At 46.0% G+C, this 16385-nt stretch overlaps 1 protein-coding gene across 2 annotated transcripts in view; it reads left to right on the top strand.

Annotated features, from left to right (window-relative positions):
- GLRA1 (glycine receptor alpha 1) overlaps window positions 1–16385 on the top strand; it is a 39625-nt gene extending 23240 nt beyond the window's left edge. The window contains exons 4-9 of one of the 2 annotated variants that reach the window (XM_052772132.1): window positions 5787–6010; window positions 8986–9068; window positions 9730–9867; window positions 10383–10597; window positions 11275–11421; window positions 15997–16385. In XM_052772132.1, the coding sequence (XP_052628092.1) occupies window positions 5787–6010; window positions 8986–9068; window positions 9730–9867; window positions 10383–10597; window positions 11275–11421; window positions 15997–16287 (1098 nt within the window). In that variant the 3' untranslated portion in view covers window positions 16288–16385. Of the gene's footprint in view, window positions 1–5786; window positions 6011–8985; window positions 9069–9729; window positions 9868–10382; window positions 10598–11274; window positions 11422–15972 lie in introns of both variants that reach the window. The other variant, XM_052772131.1, reaches the window with a different exon arrangement.

Here is a 16385-nt window from a genome sequence, read left to right as displayed (position 1 = left end):
CCCAACAAGTGCTTCAAGGAGCAAGATACTACGAACTACAACAGCCAGACAAATGCAGACAGCCTCCTTCTGTCTAAAAGCATTACTGCAATAGTGCATCCAACAGCAAGGGATTCCAGAGGACGAATGCAAAATGCATCCACTTTATCTGCTTATTTTTATTAAAAACACCAAACAACCCCCAACCACAAGCTGTTAAATCCCTTTTTGCTCTTCAAAAGCATAAACACCTTCCCCCCAGCCATACCAGAGAAGGAAACCTATAGCAAAGCTACAAATTCTTCATTCAAAATGAAACAGAAGTCAAGCACCTAGGGAACAGGGTCTTGGTTTTAAGTGAATAAACTGCACCAACTTTGGCTTTTCATTGTAGCATAAGACAACTGGTAGGATTATCTGAGCATTTTATCTAACAAATCTCCTGCTATAACAACAAACTTGGAATTAAGCAATGCCCTTGATCTCTGTTCTAGTGGAAGCTGCCGTTTTATGGCGCTCTCACTGGCTTAGGCAGTTGGGAGCATTTTATATACAGCAAAGGCACATGGAGAAGGAGGAATTTTTTTATATATATATTATTGCCTAGAGGTGCTAGGAGCTGGATTCAATGCTCAAGATGACCCCTCCCAGTCTCACGTTTTAAAAAGGACCCACACACAGGAAACAAGAGGGCACAAGAGAAAGAAAGCCACAAAACAGCCAGCACAGGCTCCCCTAGACACAGCATATATATGAAAATTTCTTTTTGCTGCTTTCATGCCATAGTTATCCCATCTGAAATGAGCAAACCAAATGCGACCTTCCAGCCAGCTGCAACACAGCCACAATTGGTCTCCCAGCATCTCCTAAGGACAGGAGAAGCTGGAGGCTGCAACTGTCCAAATGTTAAATACTTGTTCAGAGATATCTGTAGATGATATTTCCAGTGAGATAACAAACCATCCTCAAAACAGACTAAGCAATTCACTCCAGCCTCACAAGCCACAGTGCAGCAGATAGCAAATATGACTGATGAAGTGTATGGGTCACACATTTAATACTGGGCCCACTCACCCCAAGGTCTGCGAAAGACATAAGTATCAATGCACAAAGCCTGTAGCAAAGGCTAGGCTTTGAGCTCAATTTTCTGCAGTCAGTCATTCTTAAAACCAACCATCAGTCCCACAGAGATGATAAGCATATAACAAGTCACACAACACAAAATGAAAAGGTTTTCACAACATCTCACAGTCTGCTGCAGTTTCAACATCATACCTGCAGTGTTTTGGCTATCTATGTGGTTGGAATTTGTCTTTGCACTGAATGGAGAAGAAAAAAAAAACAAAACAAAAAACCATGAAATGAGACTATGCAACTCAAATACAAGGACACAAAAAATCCCCCACAAGCTGAAGAACAAGACCTCGCTACTAAACTTGAAATTTAGCTACAGCCCACCCCCCAGCAGCTCCATCCTTAGCCCAGGAGATATAATTCCCCCTCTTTTTGGAGGGGAAACCCAGAAAAACTTTCTGCTTTAAGTTCCAGCACAAAAAACTAACACCTATTAAGCACGAGGGTACCGCTCCTACCCCTCACCACACACCTACCTTCCTCAAGCAACAGACCACCTCCTCCTCAGTAGCACCTCCATCACCACTACTACTCACAGCACCTCCTCCCCTTAGCCCAGCTGTGGTTTTCACACCAGGATTCAAATTGGTTACTTGGCTACAGCTGTGGCAGGGTAACGAGGTCCCTTATTAACCCTTCCAAGGTCTGCTCCAGGTGTGTTTATTTTTTTGCAATTAGTCTGTTGTATTGCTCCTTTGCAGGGCAAGTAGCCTTAAAAATGTTTGTTCATTCCCTTCCTAGAGAATGAACTCAATGCTAATAAAGCCCCTTGTGCTCTGCTGTCCAGGTGGCATAACAGAATCACCTCCTGAGGGACATCAGTCTCTACCCTGTTTGTTCCATCAGCAAAATGTAAATTTATCAAAGTGAAGTCTCTCACCAAAACTGTTCAGTGCAGAGGCTGGTCTGACAGAACGCCTGAGTGAGGGTCTGAAACCGACTGAGTTTTCTGACAGTCTCCATCCCTTGTTCACAGCACTACCTCCAGCCTGCCATTGTCATCAGGTGCCAAGACTGCGGTATCTTGGGAAGGAAAGGTCTTGAATGATCTTCCGTTTCCTTGGCTCCTTGTGAGGTCACTAAGCAGAATTTCATTTCAGCATTATCAAATTGAACTACTTTGATCGCTTCAGTTATTTTCTTCCTGCCCTGTGTCATTTCACCCTTGCGAGTAAAATGCCTTTGTGCCAAATTGCAAAGCTCCTGAATGCCTTCACAACACAGAGTTGCCGCTCTCTACTCCCAGGCCAGCCAGAGGAGCAGGCTGCACAAGATAATCAATGCCTGGATGTGATTGGCACACAAATGAAGAACTCAAGTGATAAGAAGGATATGGAGAAAGAGATTTTTTTTTGCTGAGTTTGCAGCCCCAGTAAAACCTTTTTTTTTTTTTTGCTTGAAAGTTCATATCAGAAATTGGTCCATTCTGCCCATCGTTTAGGAATAACTTTGGGCTTCTTGATGATGCTAATTAAGATCTCATACAACGGCATCCAGGTGAAACACTGCATATCTCCAAGTAGCCAATGAATGAGTGTTGTTTGACTCATCATCTCTCAGCTTGACTGCAATGCCTAGGTGCAAAGCTTTCAACACATAGGATCTTTTAGCTGGTACAGAATACCGTAACCCTTATCTTAGTCTATGTCACAGCCACAGATATACCCCATTTGCTCTCCATGCCTTGTGCTAGCTCCTCAGGCGGTGTTACGTCCAGTTTGCAGTCACAGTGCTTGTTTTTATATTTATGTTCAAATAAGCCTGGACACAAGAAATCTAAAAGGCTGCTCAGCACCTTCAATACTACAGTGCAATGTAGCTGTCCGTCATGAGGGGAAAGGCATCTGGGAGAAAACAACCCTTCTCAGTGGCCAGGCCAGGACTGTGGAATAAACCCACTGAGAAGGAAGATCTTCATAAACACAAACAAACACACACACATAGGTAAAATACTAATGCCATAAAATGGCAAAGCCAGAGAATTGCATTCAGTGCATGTAATCTATTTCTTTGCCCTTACCTTTTTTATATCACAACATAAATTTTCAGTTGTCTATATTCCAAAACAAAAAATATCCACTGCAAACACTTGCCTCCAAAGGAGGAGCACAAAGAGTAGCACGCACCAGAGTTACTCAGCACGTTGCCGAACATCCCTTGGACACAGGCAGTGCAGTCTCTCACACCACACATTCACGGCATGCCCCTGGACTGTTACCACATAGGACATGAGTACAGGGCACTTGGTCTCTGGAGATGAGTTAGGAGGGGCCTTCTCACAGCCATCTACTGTGAGAAGTTAATTTTCATTTGGCCCATAAGCACATGATTACGATCCCTCATCATGGTGATGAAGACTATGGCAGTCATTCTGTCTATGGCCTCTTATGCCTGCTGTGGTGGCAATGTAAACCACGCTACACCTCTCTTCTCACCCTTTCCTTTTGGCAAGTTTTGCAGCTGAAGTAGTGAATTTACTCCAGCAACAAAGCTTATCCGCAGCAACACAGGCTGTTGTAGGGAGATTGGCTCCATTTCCCCCCCCTTCCAACACTCCATCAGGCTGAGAACACTTCTGGGCAGCTACCACTGAAGTTTCTTCCAAACATGAGTTTAATTTGTGTTGTACATGACATAAGCCCCCAACTGGAGCTGACCTGCTAGCATCCAGCTTATTTGTAGCTGAATAAGCAAAACAACCTTTTGCTTTCTACCTATTAGGTCAGTGACATTGATTTCCCCTGACTGCAACGGCTGCAGATCTTTACACGCAGAAAAGGGAGAACTGAAAGTATACAAGTTGTTCGGGGAGCTTGTGCGTGCCATGGGAAGCGGAGATTCAGGGCTGCTCTCCTTTTTCAGGTTTGCGTGATTGGCTAGTCCTGAGCTAAGACCCTGGTTCCTAGCTGTCCACAGCTATTCACATTTTCTCAAGACACATTACACAGGGTCGACAGAGGTGAATAATTAAGTCAGAGGGACCCACTAGGTCTTGTGAAGGTGACATTCGGAGTATCAGCAGAAGGAGAGAGTGTTGCAACTCTTTTTCATGTTCAGAAGTCTGTTCCTTTTAGCATCAAGTCCTTGGTCCATTTGCTGTTGTCACTATCATTAATGTCATTAGCAGCTTCTGTGGTCTGAGGATGCAGATGGCACTAAGTGGCTTCAAGCAGATTCTAGACCGTGGGCTTGGCTATGAACTGCCCCATCCAAAACCACAAAGCACCCAAGACACAATCCTGTCCAAAGCCTCCAGTGTGACTGGACTTCACAAGAGTCATGTCCTCCCGGACAAGAGGCTGTAGGTTCGTGGTCAAGCAAGAACTTGAGGCAGCAACATCAGAGAGACTCTCCTCCACATGCACCCTTCAACTCTAGAGCTTTATGTTCTCCAGATGGAAAGAACAGACCTGATGGCGGAGTCCGGGAGATCCCCTCAGAGGTGCCAAATGGTCTTCCTGAAAGAAAAGTCCTAGAGCCTGCAGCAGGTATTAGATACCAGCAAGCACGTCAGACACCCTCTGTTAACTGTCTCTTAATAATAGTCTTCAAAGTACATTAGTATTAGAAAGGCACCAAAGAAACCCTTAATCATGATAGCAACTATTAGTTTGGGCCAGGGCAGTGAAATTGGTTTATTATATGCTGCTCTTCAGACGCAGTCTGCCTCTATACTTAGAAAATGTCAATTAATTTATGGACAAGGAGCTTTTATCCCTCTCCTGATAGCTGCCACATCCTCTCCCCATTTCAATTTGTTGGCTCACTTTCTTATGTGAAAGTCAGCAGAAAAGGGGCACGTAGATCACCTGGGGAAGCTATTGGTCAGACAGGGAGACCAGAAACTGCCTTTAATTGTCCAGGAGAGTGTCTGAGCTCGACCTCAGCAGCCAGCCTTGGCCTGGGGAACTCAAGGGAGCTGTAAGACCCACGGTTACGAGGCAGATATCATTTTGTGTAGTGCTGGGGGACTAGCTTCAATTAAAGAAGATGGCCATCTTATAAAGTCTGTAGCACTTACGGCATTTTGACATTAGAGAGGGGAACCCAGAACACTCACTTAAGATTAGGAAAGCAGACTTCATGCACATCCCTCTCATGTTCACATACGCTCACCAAGGGCAGCTGCTTCCATCAGTTCACCTGACTTATCCTTACATTAGTGGACACACGGGGAATATCCCTTCCATGGACTGCCTGTCTCACTGTGCCTTTTCTTTTCACAAGTCTGGAGGAACCATAGATAGTCACAATATGGGATGGTTCAACACTGAAAGCAAGTTGGCTTCGGTCTCCTTTCCCCCTTAATCCTCTGCAACAGTCATCTTGCTGACACCAGCCCTTATGACCTCCGCAACTGAACATCGCTTCTCCAGCACCGGGGTTCAGACTAGAGGTCTTGACACTTCACACGCAGCTGACAATTGCTGTGATGGAAGGATGCAAGGATGGGCAGCTTCTCGTGCTATGAGATAGCTATGACCTACAAAGCTGAAAATTAACAACAGCTCCTTGAGAAATAATCCCAAAAAGGCTTGCCATAGCTTGGGAATGTAGCCCTAGACATGGTTTGGTTTTGAGAATGATTTTAGTACATGCTCCCCCGTTCTCAGCACTTTCAGCCTGCTTTGAGCACTAACTGCATTTCTTTGCTCCCTACTTACACCGGGCAGGATTACAGGGTGAACATCTTCCTGCGACAGCAATGGAATGACCCACGGCTGGCGTACAACGAATACCCTGATGACTCCCTGGACCTGGACCCCTCTATGCTGGACTCCATCTGGAAGCCTGACTTGTTCTTCGCTAATGAGAAAGGGGCCCATTTCCATGAGATTACCACAGACAACAAGCTTCTGAGGATCTCCAGAAATGGCAATGTCCTCTACAGCATCAGGTGAGGTGACTCAATGGGAAGAGCTCCACCAATGTGGGGGAGGGCAGAGCTAAACTCTCACGGTTCAAGCCTAAAATGAGAAAGTGAAGACTTTGAGCATGCTGTTGGATAAAAGAAATTGAGGGTTTTTTTTTAAAGGGGGAGATCATAAAATTAGCAGTGTCATAGCAATGTGGTGGGAAGAGACGTCTGGAGGTCTCCCATGCAACCTTGTCCTGGTGATTAACAACAACAGATCGGGTCAGCTGTGGCTTTGTCTGGCCAAATTGAAATACTCCATGGATGGAGATCCCATGACCTCTGTGGGCACCCTGTGTCAGCACTTCATCCTCTTTCTGGGGCAGATTCCTTCACACAAAAATCATTGAAAATTGAAACACACCCTTATTTCCCTGACCAATAGCTCCTCTCTACCTTTCTCAGCCCAAGGACTTCTGTTCCTCACTAGTAGATTCCGTAACATCCCTAATGTAAAATTACGTGAGATATTATACTAGCACAAGCCTAAAACCAGCTGTACTACTTGAAAACTAGCAGATGTCCATGAAAACTCTGCTTTGAAAGCAGCAGCATTTCCTGACAAAAAAATTAGGAAAACTACTAAGTAGAGCTCCATGGCTTTGTCTCAGCATTACTCTTCCCATTTACCCCTTTATCGCTAGATCAAAGAATCCATCAGTGAAGCTGAACTAATTGCACTGAATTTCCCACAGGAAATTAATCCAGTTCCCACCTTCACTTCACTTTCAACCCCATCCACTCTTTATTTTAAACCAATGAAACTAAGATCAAACTTCATGAGCTTAAAGAGGGAAAGTTTAACTCTATCTTAAAGACTTTTTCACCTCATGTATAATGTAAATGTGCCTAAGGTACATACAATCCATCTCACTCTGCAGCTCCTGGTGGCAGTCATGGGGAAGAAAAAGCAGCACAGAGCTGTAAAATGGAAAATAAACAGCTTAATGCTGCAATGTAGACAGCCTCCATCAAACATCAAGGTAGTTCCAGCCCAAAGACCAGCTCTCTGCTGGCCAACACAGTAAAAGAATTGCCATGCCTGTTGGCTGAATGTGGAAACCTCACATTTCTTAATTTCTAAACACAGGCAGGTAGTAAAACTGCCACCAGCAACTTGGCAGTGAGCATGTCACAGAGTCTTGTTCCAGGTGGGTTTGCAGGAGCACAGAGGGGGAATACTGGGTCACCCCCGCCCTGGGGTCGCTCTGCAAAACAGAGCAACGACTCAGCAGGGGACATGGAGCAATGTGGCTGAGCTGATCACCGTTTTCAAGGCAAAAACTTGAAAACAGTTCAGTTCTTGTTTTAAAAAAAGAACTTTCCTATCTTCCTCATCTCCAAATGAAAATATAGGTTCCTTTTAAAGTATGATTTTCTGTGAAAATAAACAAAAAAAAAAAGGGACATTCATGGTGGAAGAGCATAAGGCAAACGCAAAGAGTTTCCAAAAGGAGGAATAATCTTTCCCTTTTAAAAAAAGTTTCCGTCTAAAGTACTCTGCCATTTCCTAACTGGCACTTTGCTACTACTATTTGCAATAGTCAAACTCTAGTCAAGGCATTTACAAGAAGGTGGACTTTGTCCCATGGACCCAAGACTCAGGATGCTCAGCACTGGGTTCACCCAAAATCATCCTTGAGGATTTCCCTCTCTGATCCCTTCTCAGCACACACTTGTCCAGCATGTGCTCAGCATCTCATAACCTAGTTAGTTGTAGCCACAGTCACCCCTGTTTCATAGCTGGCAGATATTTACAGCAAATTCTTCTCAAGGGCTTCTCTGAAGATGTAATTGAAGGCTTATCTCTCTGATTGATCAGAGATGGAGTTCCCTGCCAGAGATGTGATGAGAAAAACAAAGTGGGCAAAGGCTAGTGGTGACCCTCTTCTAGTAAGGTGTTTGTTTAAATACAGAAAAAGCAGTTGCTTTCATAAAGAGGAACCTTGAACAGGTTGATTCTTTCTACTGTCACACCTTCTGTCACAACATGCCTCTAAACTCAAGCAGAAAATTTCTTCTAACATAAGGATTTAAGTTAAAGTATCTTTCCTTCTTGCTAAGTTTCTTCTAAGTCTGATGATAGAAAAATTCAATTCCTATCCCCCAGGAAATTCTGCTATTTCTACATCAAAGAAAAAAACTGAAAAATGTAAACACTTCAGGGAACAGCATTTTCAGCATTATCAAACCAAATAACACAAGTCTAGCTATCTGAATCAAATCATTTAATATCAGCTTGTTGAACCAAACAAACATTTTGAGCATAGATCATGGTATAGGGCAGCACAGCAATATACCACAGAAAATGCAGCCTGCACCTAGGGGAAAATGGAGCTTGAGAGACAAAAGTAGAGATCTCAGGGGTCACATCAGGACTTCAGGAAGGTGCAGAGGTTCATACTGACTTACCACTGAGCATTTTCCCTGCAGAAAATCCCAACAAAGTCTCTTTTTTCCCCCACAGCAATGAGTAATCTTGATCAAACTTCATTTTTTTTTCTGACACAGAAATGTCCTGTTCAAAGATTTTCAAACAGTCCCAGTCTCTAGGAATGCATCTGGGGGGGTCCAGAGAATGGGTTTGGGCTTGCTGCTAATCCAGACTGCTGTGAACCTGAGGCAAGAAATGAAGACTGAAGCAGCAAAACTGTTTGGTGTGGGAGCTCTTTGTTCTGCACAGTCCAAAACAACATTGCAATGAAATGCCATCTGCAGCAGGCAACTCTGCTGGGAATTATATCACAGATCCAAATGCTCGGTGTTTCTGATGCTTTCCAACACCACGCGTGAAAACACAGGCAGGGAAGAGGTGAATGATCGGTCATTCCCCCCAGCACACCAGTGTGTCTCGGGCAAGGTATCAGCCTGTTTGCAACACTGATGTCCGAGAGGGTTCACCCCCTCATCAGTACCACAAATGTTTGGCATTCCCCTGTGCTGTCTTGTCTCCTCAGGATCACGCTGACTCTGGCCTGCCCCATGGACCTGAAGAACTTCCCCATGGACGTACAGACGTGCATCATGCAGTTAGAAAGCTGTGAGTTCTGCGCACATCTCCATTTTGGAGAGGAGACAATGTGTTTCCCCTCTCCCCTGCCATCTCCCTCCCCAGCTGCAACCTCTTCCCAGTTCAGCCTTCACTGGAGACTTGCTCAAGAACCACTTGCTCAGGATTTTCTATTCATTCAGTACACATGACATTTCCTAGTGAAGCCAAACCTTAAGGGATCCCACAAGGGAAGCCCTGGCTTGCTTGTATTTACATTGGCCTTTCACTTTGGAGGAGAAAGATGAAAATGCTTTCAGTTGCAAATGGGATTTTTTTCTCTCTGGATGAACATTTGCCCCTTGTACCTGTTGCTTGTCCCAAAGGAGGGAAAGGGGATGAACAACTCCATTCAGAGAAAGAGGTCGAGTTTGAAAAAATAGCAAACAGCTCGACAAGCCAAATTCAAGAAAAATTGTGATTTATTACAGACAATTCATTGCACATCACAGCTCCTGTGCAGGTCATTACCCTAGCTTTTACCTTATGCATAAGCAGTTCTCCCTCAACCCAAATCCCATTCATTACAGCATTGCCAAGGAAGGCCAGGATAAGTCCCTGCTTCCAAGCATAGCTCTCTTCTACAAATCTGTCCCTTTCCAGATCAGTATTTCATATGTTTCACACGGTATTTCTCCCCTCTTCTCAACAGTCGGCTACACAATGAATGATCTCATATTTGAGTGGCAAGAAAAAGGAGCTGTGCAAGTTGCTGACGGGCTGACATTGCCTCAGTTTATCCTCAAAGAAGAAAAAGACTTGAGATACTGCACAAAGCACTACAACACAGGTCAGTGCTGTTTACCCTTAGCTGCTGGGTTCATTAGAGAGGAATTCAGGACTGTGCATTTGCCAGAGTCTCTTGCTATGTGTGATGGCACTCTGGTGATACAAGCCTTGTCCTACACAGCTAGGGACAACATATATATAAATATACATAGATATGTTACCAGTAAATATACACATATATAGGCAATAAAAAGCCAATAGACACAAATGTGTGGAACCCTCTTGTCCGCAGTAACACCTGCATCAGTTCAAGGGTGTTTGGTCTGGACCTCCTCTCCTGACATCTTTTTATCGCTGATGCAAGGGAGCAGGTGAAATTTAAGTGACAAAGGACATACTGCCAAGAGCTTTCTGGTTGCACATTCATATTTCAGAACTGGGCAACAGCTGTTATTTTCCTTCTCTAACAAGGCTCTGGTTCTAGGCAATGCAAGGAAAGTCCCCAGACAATAGCTGAAAACAGGAGGCTCACCGTGCCTTACCAGTAATCTTCCATGTATCTCCCATCTTCCTCAGGCAAGTTCACCTGTATAGAAGCTCGTTTCCATCTGGAGCGGCAGATGGGCTATTACTTGATCCAGATGTACATCCCCAGCCTCCTTATTGTCATTCTGTCCTGGATCTCCTTCTGGATCAATATGGATGCTGCACCTGCTCGTGTTGGCCTGGGGATCACCACAGTGCTCACTATGACCACACAGAGCTCTGGTTCCCGAGCATCACTGCCCAAGGTAGGGATAACGCTTATCTTTGCAGAGGGGCAAAATGTGAACTTTCTGGGGACAGCACATAAGTAAGTCACCACGTAGATCCTCCTGCTCAACACAAGAGGCATTCTGCTGCCATTGCCCTATTCCAGTTTAAGAGCAAGCAGAACAAATTCCAGTCCCCTTCTGCAAAAATTTTCAGAGTTGCTATGACTAGCAGTAAAACTTACCCTAAGATTCAGCGCTCACCCCAGGATCCACCACAGATCTCAGTAGCCAGGAGTTCTGTACCTTGCAAACCCCTGCAACAACCACACATGGGTATGCACTCTACATTCTGGCTTTTGACTCACTTGACCATCATACTTTTATAATAGTACTGAATTTCCCTGTTATGAAGGCCTTCTGGTATGATCAGATTGGATTACTATTTTCCTTGCATATAAACCATCACAATCAAGATCTGGATAAATTAAAAACTGTGGAATTATTGCTACTTAAGAGTCCAGGAGCACTTTCAGTGGCCTGATAATACATTCATGTTAAATGAGCTAGATTTCAGTATCCAAGAGCAGATGTCAACCATATCATGGCTTGATCAACTCCTTCCAAAGACCTTGGGAGTAACATGTAAAATAGCAAGAAAAAAGGCATGTGAGTGAAGAAGCCACCCCAACTCAGTCTCTCTCTCTGACTCCTAGGTGTCCTACGTGAAGGCCATAGACATCTGGATGGCCGTGTGCCTGCTGTTTGTGTTCTCCGCACTTCTAGAGTACGCTGCCGTCAACTTTGTGTCTCGGCAGCACAAAGAGCTGCTCAGGTTCAGAAGGAAGAGGAGGCACCATAAGGTAATACATAAAGCATGAAGGACATAGCTGGAATCTGTCCCAGCAGAACATCACTACATGGTCAACTGAACCGAGCCACTAGCCCCTGGAGGAGTCCTCAGTATATGGTCAGATGTTAAGGAGGGTCACACATCAAAAAGCAGGGCTACCTCAATGAATTGTGTCTCTCTAACAGTCTGCTGACCCCAGGCATCTAGCAAGCTGGTTTTTGTTAGCTAGCCACGTGGTCTAAGCCAAAAGGGTTGTTCTCAACAGAACAATTTTCACACAGCAATGTTCTGGTCTGAGTTCTCCTCTTCAGAAGACACAGCGAGGGCTGGGGGGGGGCAGGCAGGGAGGTGTGAGGGATGTCTATCAGAGAACAGTATCCCCCAACAAGACAGCCTACATTAGCCCGGAGGTAAGTGACACCTCTTTTGTCTCTGTCATCTCTGTGTTCAAAAGCATCTGCTTCTCAGACTGACTGCAAATTCCTCTCGGAAGGAAAGAGCATTATTCTCAGCCTCAGCCTTGCTCCATGCTTACTCACCATGACTGACACCAAGCCAAGCATGCATGCATCACATAGACATGCATCTCCTGCAGCCTGGACTCTACTAGCTTTTAGGCTGAGGTACCACAGCAAAGATTTCACCTCACAGGATGCATTAGAAACATAAAGGTGTCCGTGATCACAGGACCAAAGGCACTTAAAAATTGTCTTTAATTAACTAGTAGAATCAGGTAGGTGGTATCAAATTTTTGGCACCAGGCCTGAGAGGCTGCTTTCAAGCTAGCATTAAAAACAGATTAAATTTTCTAAGAAAAAGAAAACATAGACAATTTTGCTGATGGCAATCTCAAGAGAGCCCCTAGGAGACCACGAGGGTCTGCCTAAAATATTCCTCACAGGTATTTGTCTACCCTCTATTTTAAAGAGCCCTCCATGATCCATCTCATCCAGAGACCCCCCTGTTCCATTGCTTCACTCTCCCAGGCATTAAAATTCTTTCCCAGGGTCTAATCTGTCCTACAGCAGTTCACAGTGTGTGCCTGGAGAACTGCCACCATTCCAGGAGGCAGTGGGGGCTAAGGAGCAGGAATCCCCGTCTCTTTGTAGATTTGCCTCTCTCTGCTTCGGTTGTCCTATCTGCAAAACAGGAGATAATTGTTCATTTGTCCCCAGCCCAGTCAGGACCAGGGATGAAAAGTTGGACAAATGCAAGGGAAAAGAAGTAACAGATGAGACCATTAGCACCCACTGATTTTGTCTGGCCAGAGCAAGACCCTGCCATCTCAAAATCAGCTGAGGCAGTTTTGGTTCAGAAGATGCAGCCTGCTTAATAGAGCCAAAGCTAAAACCACCCAACATGGGTGCCTCATAGTGCTTTAATCTCTTCATCTAGATTCAGACATCCTGTCTCTGGATCCGTGCTGTTGTATGCAGATCATTCTGTTGATAAAACAATAAGAGAAAAAAAGCCACTAATATACAGATGAGTTTAAAAGATATTTGCCAGAGATGTTCCATTGAACACAAGGCTGCTATTACAATCCCTGCCCAATCTCACAGCAATTTAATTGGAACAAAGCATAAACAAAAACACTTGCAAAAGCAAAATGAACAAGGTTTGCAGGCTCATCAGAAAACTAGGAGCTGACTGCAAATATGCAAATGAGTTAGTGCAGCTGCCAAAGAACCTAATTGCTCTGTCCCAGTGTCCTGACTTGTCTGGGTAGCTCTGCCTGGTTTAGGTATGACATGCCAGGCTAAAAACAAGTGGGATGTTGCAGCGGTCCATGCTGGTGGAGGCAGCTGGGGAGAGGAGCAGCCCATGCCCACATTTATTAGGTCTGCCCAAATCAAAATCTACTAGCCATTCTTCACAGCTTGATGCACTGGACAATGTGCCATGGTCTGGCATTAATACAAGTGAATCCAGACAAATCTCTTTCTTACTTTCCTCAGAGTTAGATGCAAGGTGCTAGCTTATTCTCATCATTGAGAGTCTTTCTTCCTCTCTAAAAAATAAGAATGGAATCAATAAATATCTGTTATCGGGTTTCAATTGGCCCTTTCCATTTCTGAGCCAGCTCTTACCGCATTCTCTCTGGAAAATCGACTAGGCAGCTCTCTCTGAACCCATTATGCTGTCTGTATTTACTGGGGCAGACAGGTCCTGGCATGGGGAGACGTAGGGACTGTGGTGGCTAGGGAGACTTGCTGTCCCTTTGAGGTATGGACCAGTCTGGTTAACGTGACACCATCATCAGACCCAGTTGGAGTGTATTTGGAGACCTAGCCCAAGGGGGCGAGCCCAGTGTGGCTGGTGATGTCTTTGCCTTTCTCCTTTGATATGGCACCTTGAAAAAGGCACCATTAGCTGCTCTATCCTAGGTACGGCACTCACACAAAACAAATCAGCCACAGAAAACAGCCAGTGGCCCCTCAGCAATGAGAAGAGAAAGAAATTCAGTAACTTAGGGAATTGAGTAATTTAGGCTAAACCAGACATGTGTCAGTGCATATGTGTTTGTGCAGTCAGAGAAAAGCAGAGGCAATTTTACCTAACCCTCCATAATACAGACGTGATGAGAAGGTCTATAAGCTCTGAGCATCTCAGAAGGCCAGGCCTTTGCAGCCCACGCACACGTTATTAGCTGCACAAAGGAGTCCAGTTAAGGAAAGGGGGACAAGTTAGGGATGAGAAGGACCTTTGCAAAACTCTCCCAGATGCCTCAGAGCCATGGGATGCTGGTGCCCGCTGCCAGGCAGGCACAGCCCCCGGCACAGCCCGGGGCTACCACGTCGCCCCGTGCCATCTGCCGGCAGGCGCTGGCAAGAGCCGGCAGCGTGGCTGGAGGCATCTGCTGACCACTGGGCAGTGGGAAGGTCAGAATTGGCCCCTGCAGCCCATACCCCTCCAGGTCCCCATCCACCCTCACTGCCAGTGCCTCATCCACAGTGCAGGTTCTGGCCACCTAAAAAGTAGAATGCCTGCATCGCTTATCATCAGAAAATCAGCCTTTTAACTGAAAAAAATCTCTCCAAGGGACCCAAGAGAAGAGTTTCTGTGATCCTTGACTCCCAGCTCACAAAGTAACTTACTAGATGTTCAGCATATGGAGTCGCTCAGCCCCGAGAGCAGCTGGGCCCTAATTTTTGGTGCCTCAGTTTCCCCAGCCAGTGCACTGCCCCCTCATGCCCAGAGGCATTGTTAGCAGTCAAAGACGTTTAAAGGTTGTCAAGTTTCAGATGCCAGGGACCGGAGATACACCAAGGGGACTCAACTAGAGCAGGGAAGAATTATCCAAAGGCCTGCAAAATTGTCTCAGCCAGGACTCTGAAACAAATAAGCCTGCTGGTAGGTCATACAACTCACCAGCTTGCCACCCTCCCCCAAAAAAACCCAAAACAAAGAAGGTTTGATTTTATTTGGGTTGTTTTGCTTTGCTCAGATATGCCAGCGTGCTCTCCCTTCTGCTTCTCTGCCCCAGACCCCCAGCACAGTGCCTCCATCCCACGCAGCTACCCGCTCGATACCGGGGCCATCCAGAAAAGACACTCTGCAAAGGAGAGAGGAAGGGGCAGCAGGGCACCTCGGGCAGGCGGGTTACGAGGGAGGGGGCCGGTAGGGCAGTGTTGGGGGACACAGGTCCGTGTTGGGGGACACAGCGTGGATCAGCCTCTGTGACAGATAATTAGTGCCATTGGTCTAACAATTAGCCTCGGTGACCTGTAGTCAAGAGACTTGGGTTTCTCACCCTGCCTCTGCAGCTCACTGGTTGTATTACTTTGGCCAAACTTGGTTTTCCCTGTGATTACGTTCCCGTGTTCGATAAAAAAGGGCTAAATCATTCTGAGAAGCCTGCAAGGCCTCCACCACAAAACCAGCAATCGCATTTGCCTTTAGACTGGAAAACAAATTCTTTTTCTTGCTCAATAATTGGAATTAGCACAAGCAGCCACGTCTTATTGTTGACGCACAGAAGGGCCCTTCTGTTCCTCACCTGGAAGATGGCTTGTGGGGAGGGGCTGTGGGGCTCAGGGGGTCCCGTGGGCAGGCGAGTGGAGGGCTGGTTGCACGCCGCCTGCAGAGGTCTTTTTCTGGACAGGTCTCGGCGCCTGCGCATCCATGTAACTCTGTAGGAAGTCTCACGCCGCGGCTTCGACTACGGGAGTTACATGGAGCCCACTCCTTCTGGGCAAGCTGATACAGCACAGGCAAAGCAAAGAAGGTGCCGATAGGAGCGGGGGGAGGGAAAGGCAGAAGCAAAACAGGGGATGCAATTGAAAAATGAAAGCAGTACCATAAACCCTTCAAGTACGTCAAAGACCCCAGTGGGGTGGAAGTCAGTCCTGTTCACCACGGGGTGCCTGGATCCCCTGATTTGCATCTGTGCATCACACAGCTGGCACCCCTCTATAAGGCTGATCTCCTAAGAGCAGAGGGTTTGTCCAAGGGCACTGAGCTCAGGGCACGACGGAGGCATCTCCCCCTTGCAGAGCAGGAAGCTGTCAGTGGAGAGCCTTATAGCAAGGGTGCACTGTCTATATCTCATTTTAAGTAGAGTCCCATGCTGAATCTGTTTCAGGAGGACGAAGCTGGTGAAGGCAGGTTCAACTTCACTGCCTACGGGATGGGACCAGCTTGCCTACAAGCCAAGGATGGCATCTCCGTCAAGGGCGCCAACAACAACAACACGGCCAACCCGGTTCCCCCGCCGTCCCGCTCCCCCGAGGAGATGCGAAAGCTGTTCATTCAGCGAGCCAAGAAGATCGACAAGATCTCACGCATCGGCTTCCCCATGGCGTTCCTCATCTTCAACATTTTCTACTGGATCATCTACAAGATCGTCCGCAGAGAGGATGTGCACAACCAGTGAGGGAAGGGGAGCAGCTGGGAGGGAGTGAGCAATCCTTTATATATGTGCAATAGCAATGCAGCAATGCATGAATTTAAGAATGTGGCAATATCTACTAA

This window comes from Harpia harpyja, chromosome 20 (genome assembly GCF_026419915.1).
Source record: "Harpia harpyja isolate bHarHar1 chromosome 20, bHarHar1 primary haplotype, whole genome shotgun sequence".
NCBI lineage: Eukaryota > Metazoa > Chordata > Aves > Accipitriformes > Accipitridae > Harpia > Harpia harpyja.
The sequence above is the reverse complement of the archived record's forward strand: the minus strand, read 5'-3'. Positions and strand labels throughout refer to the sequence as shown.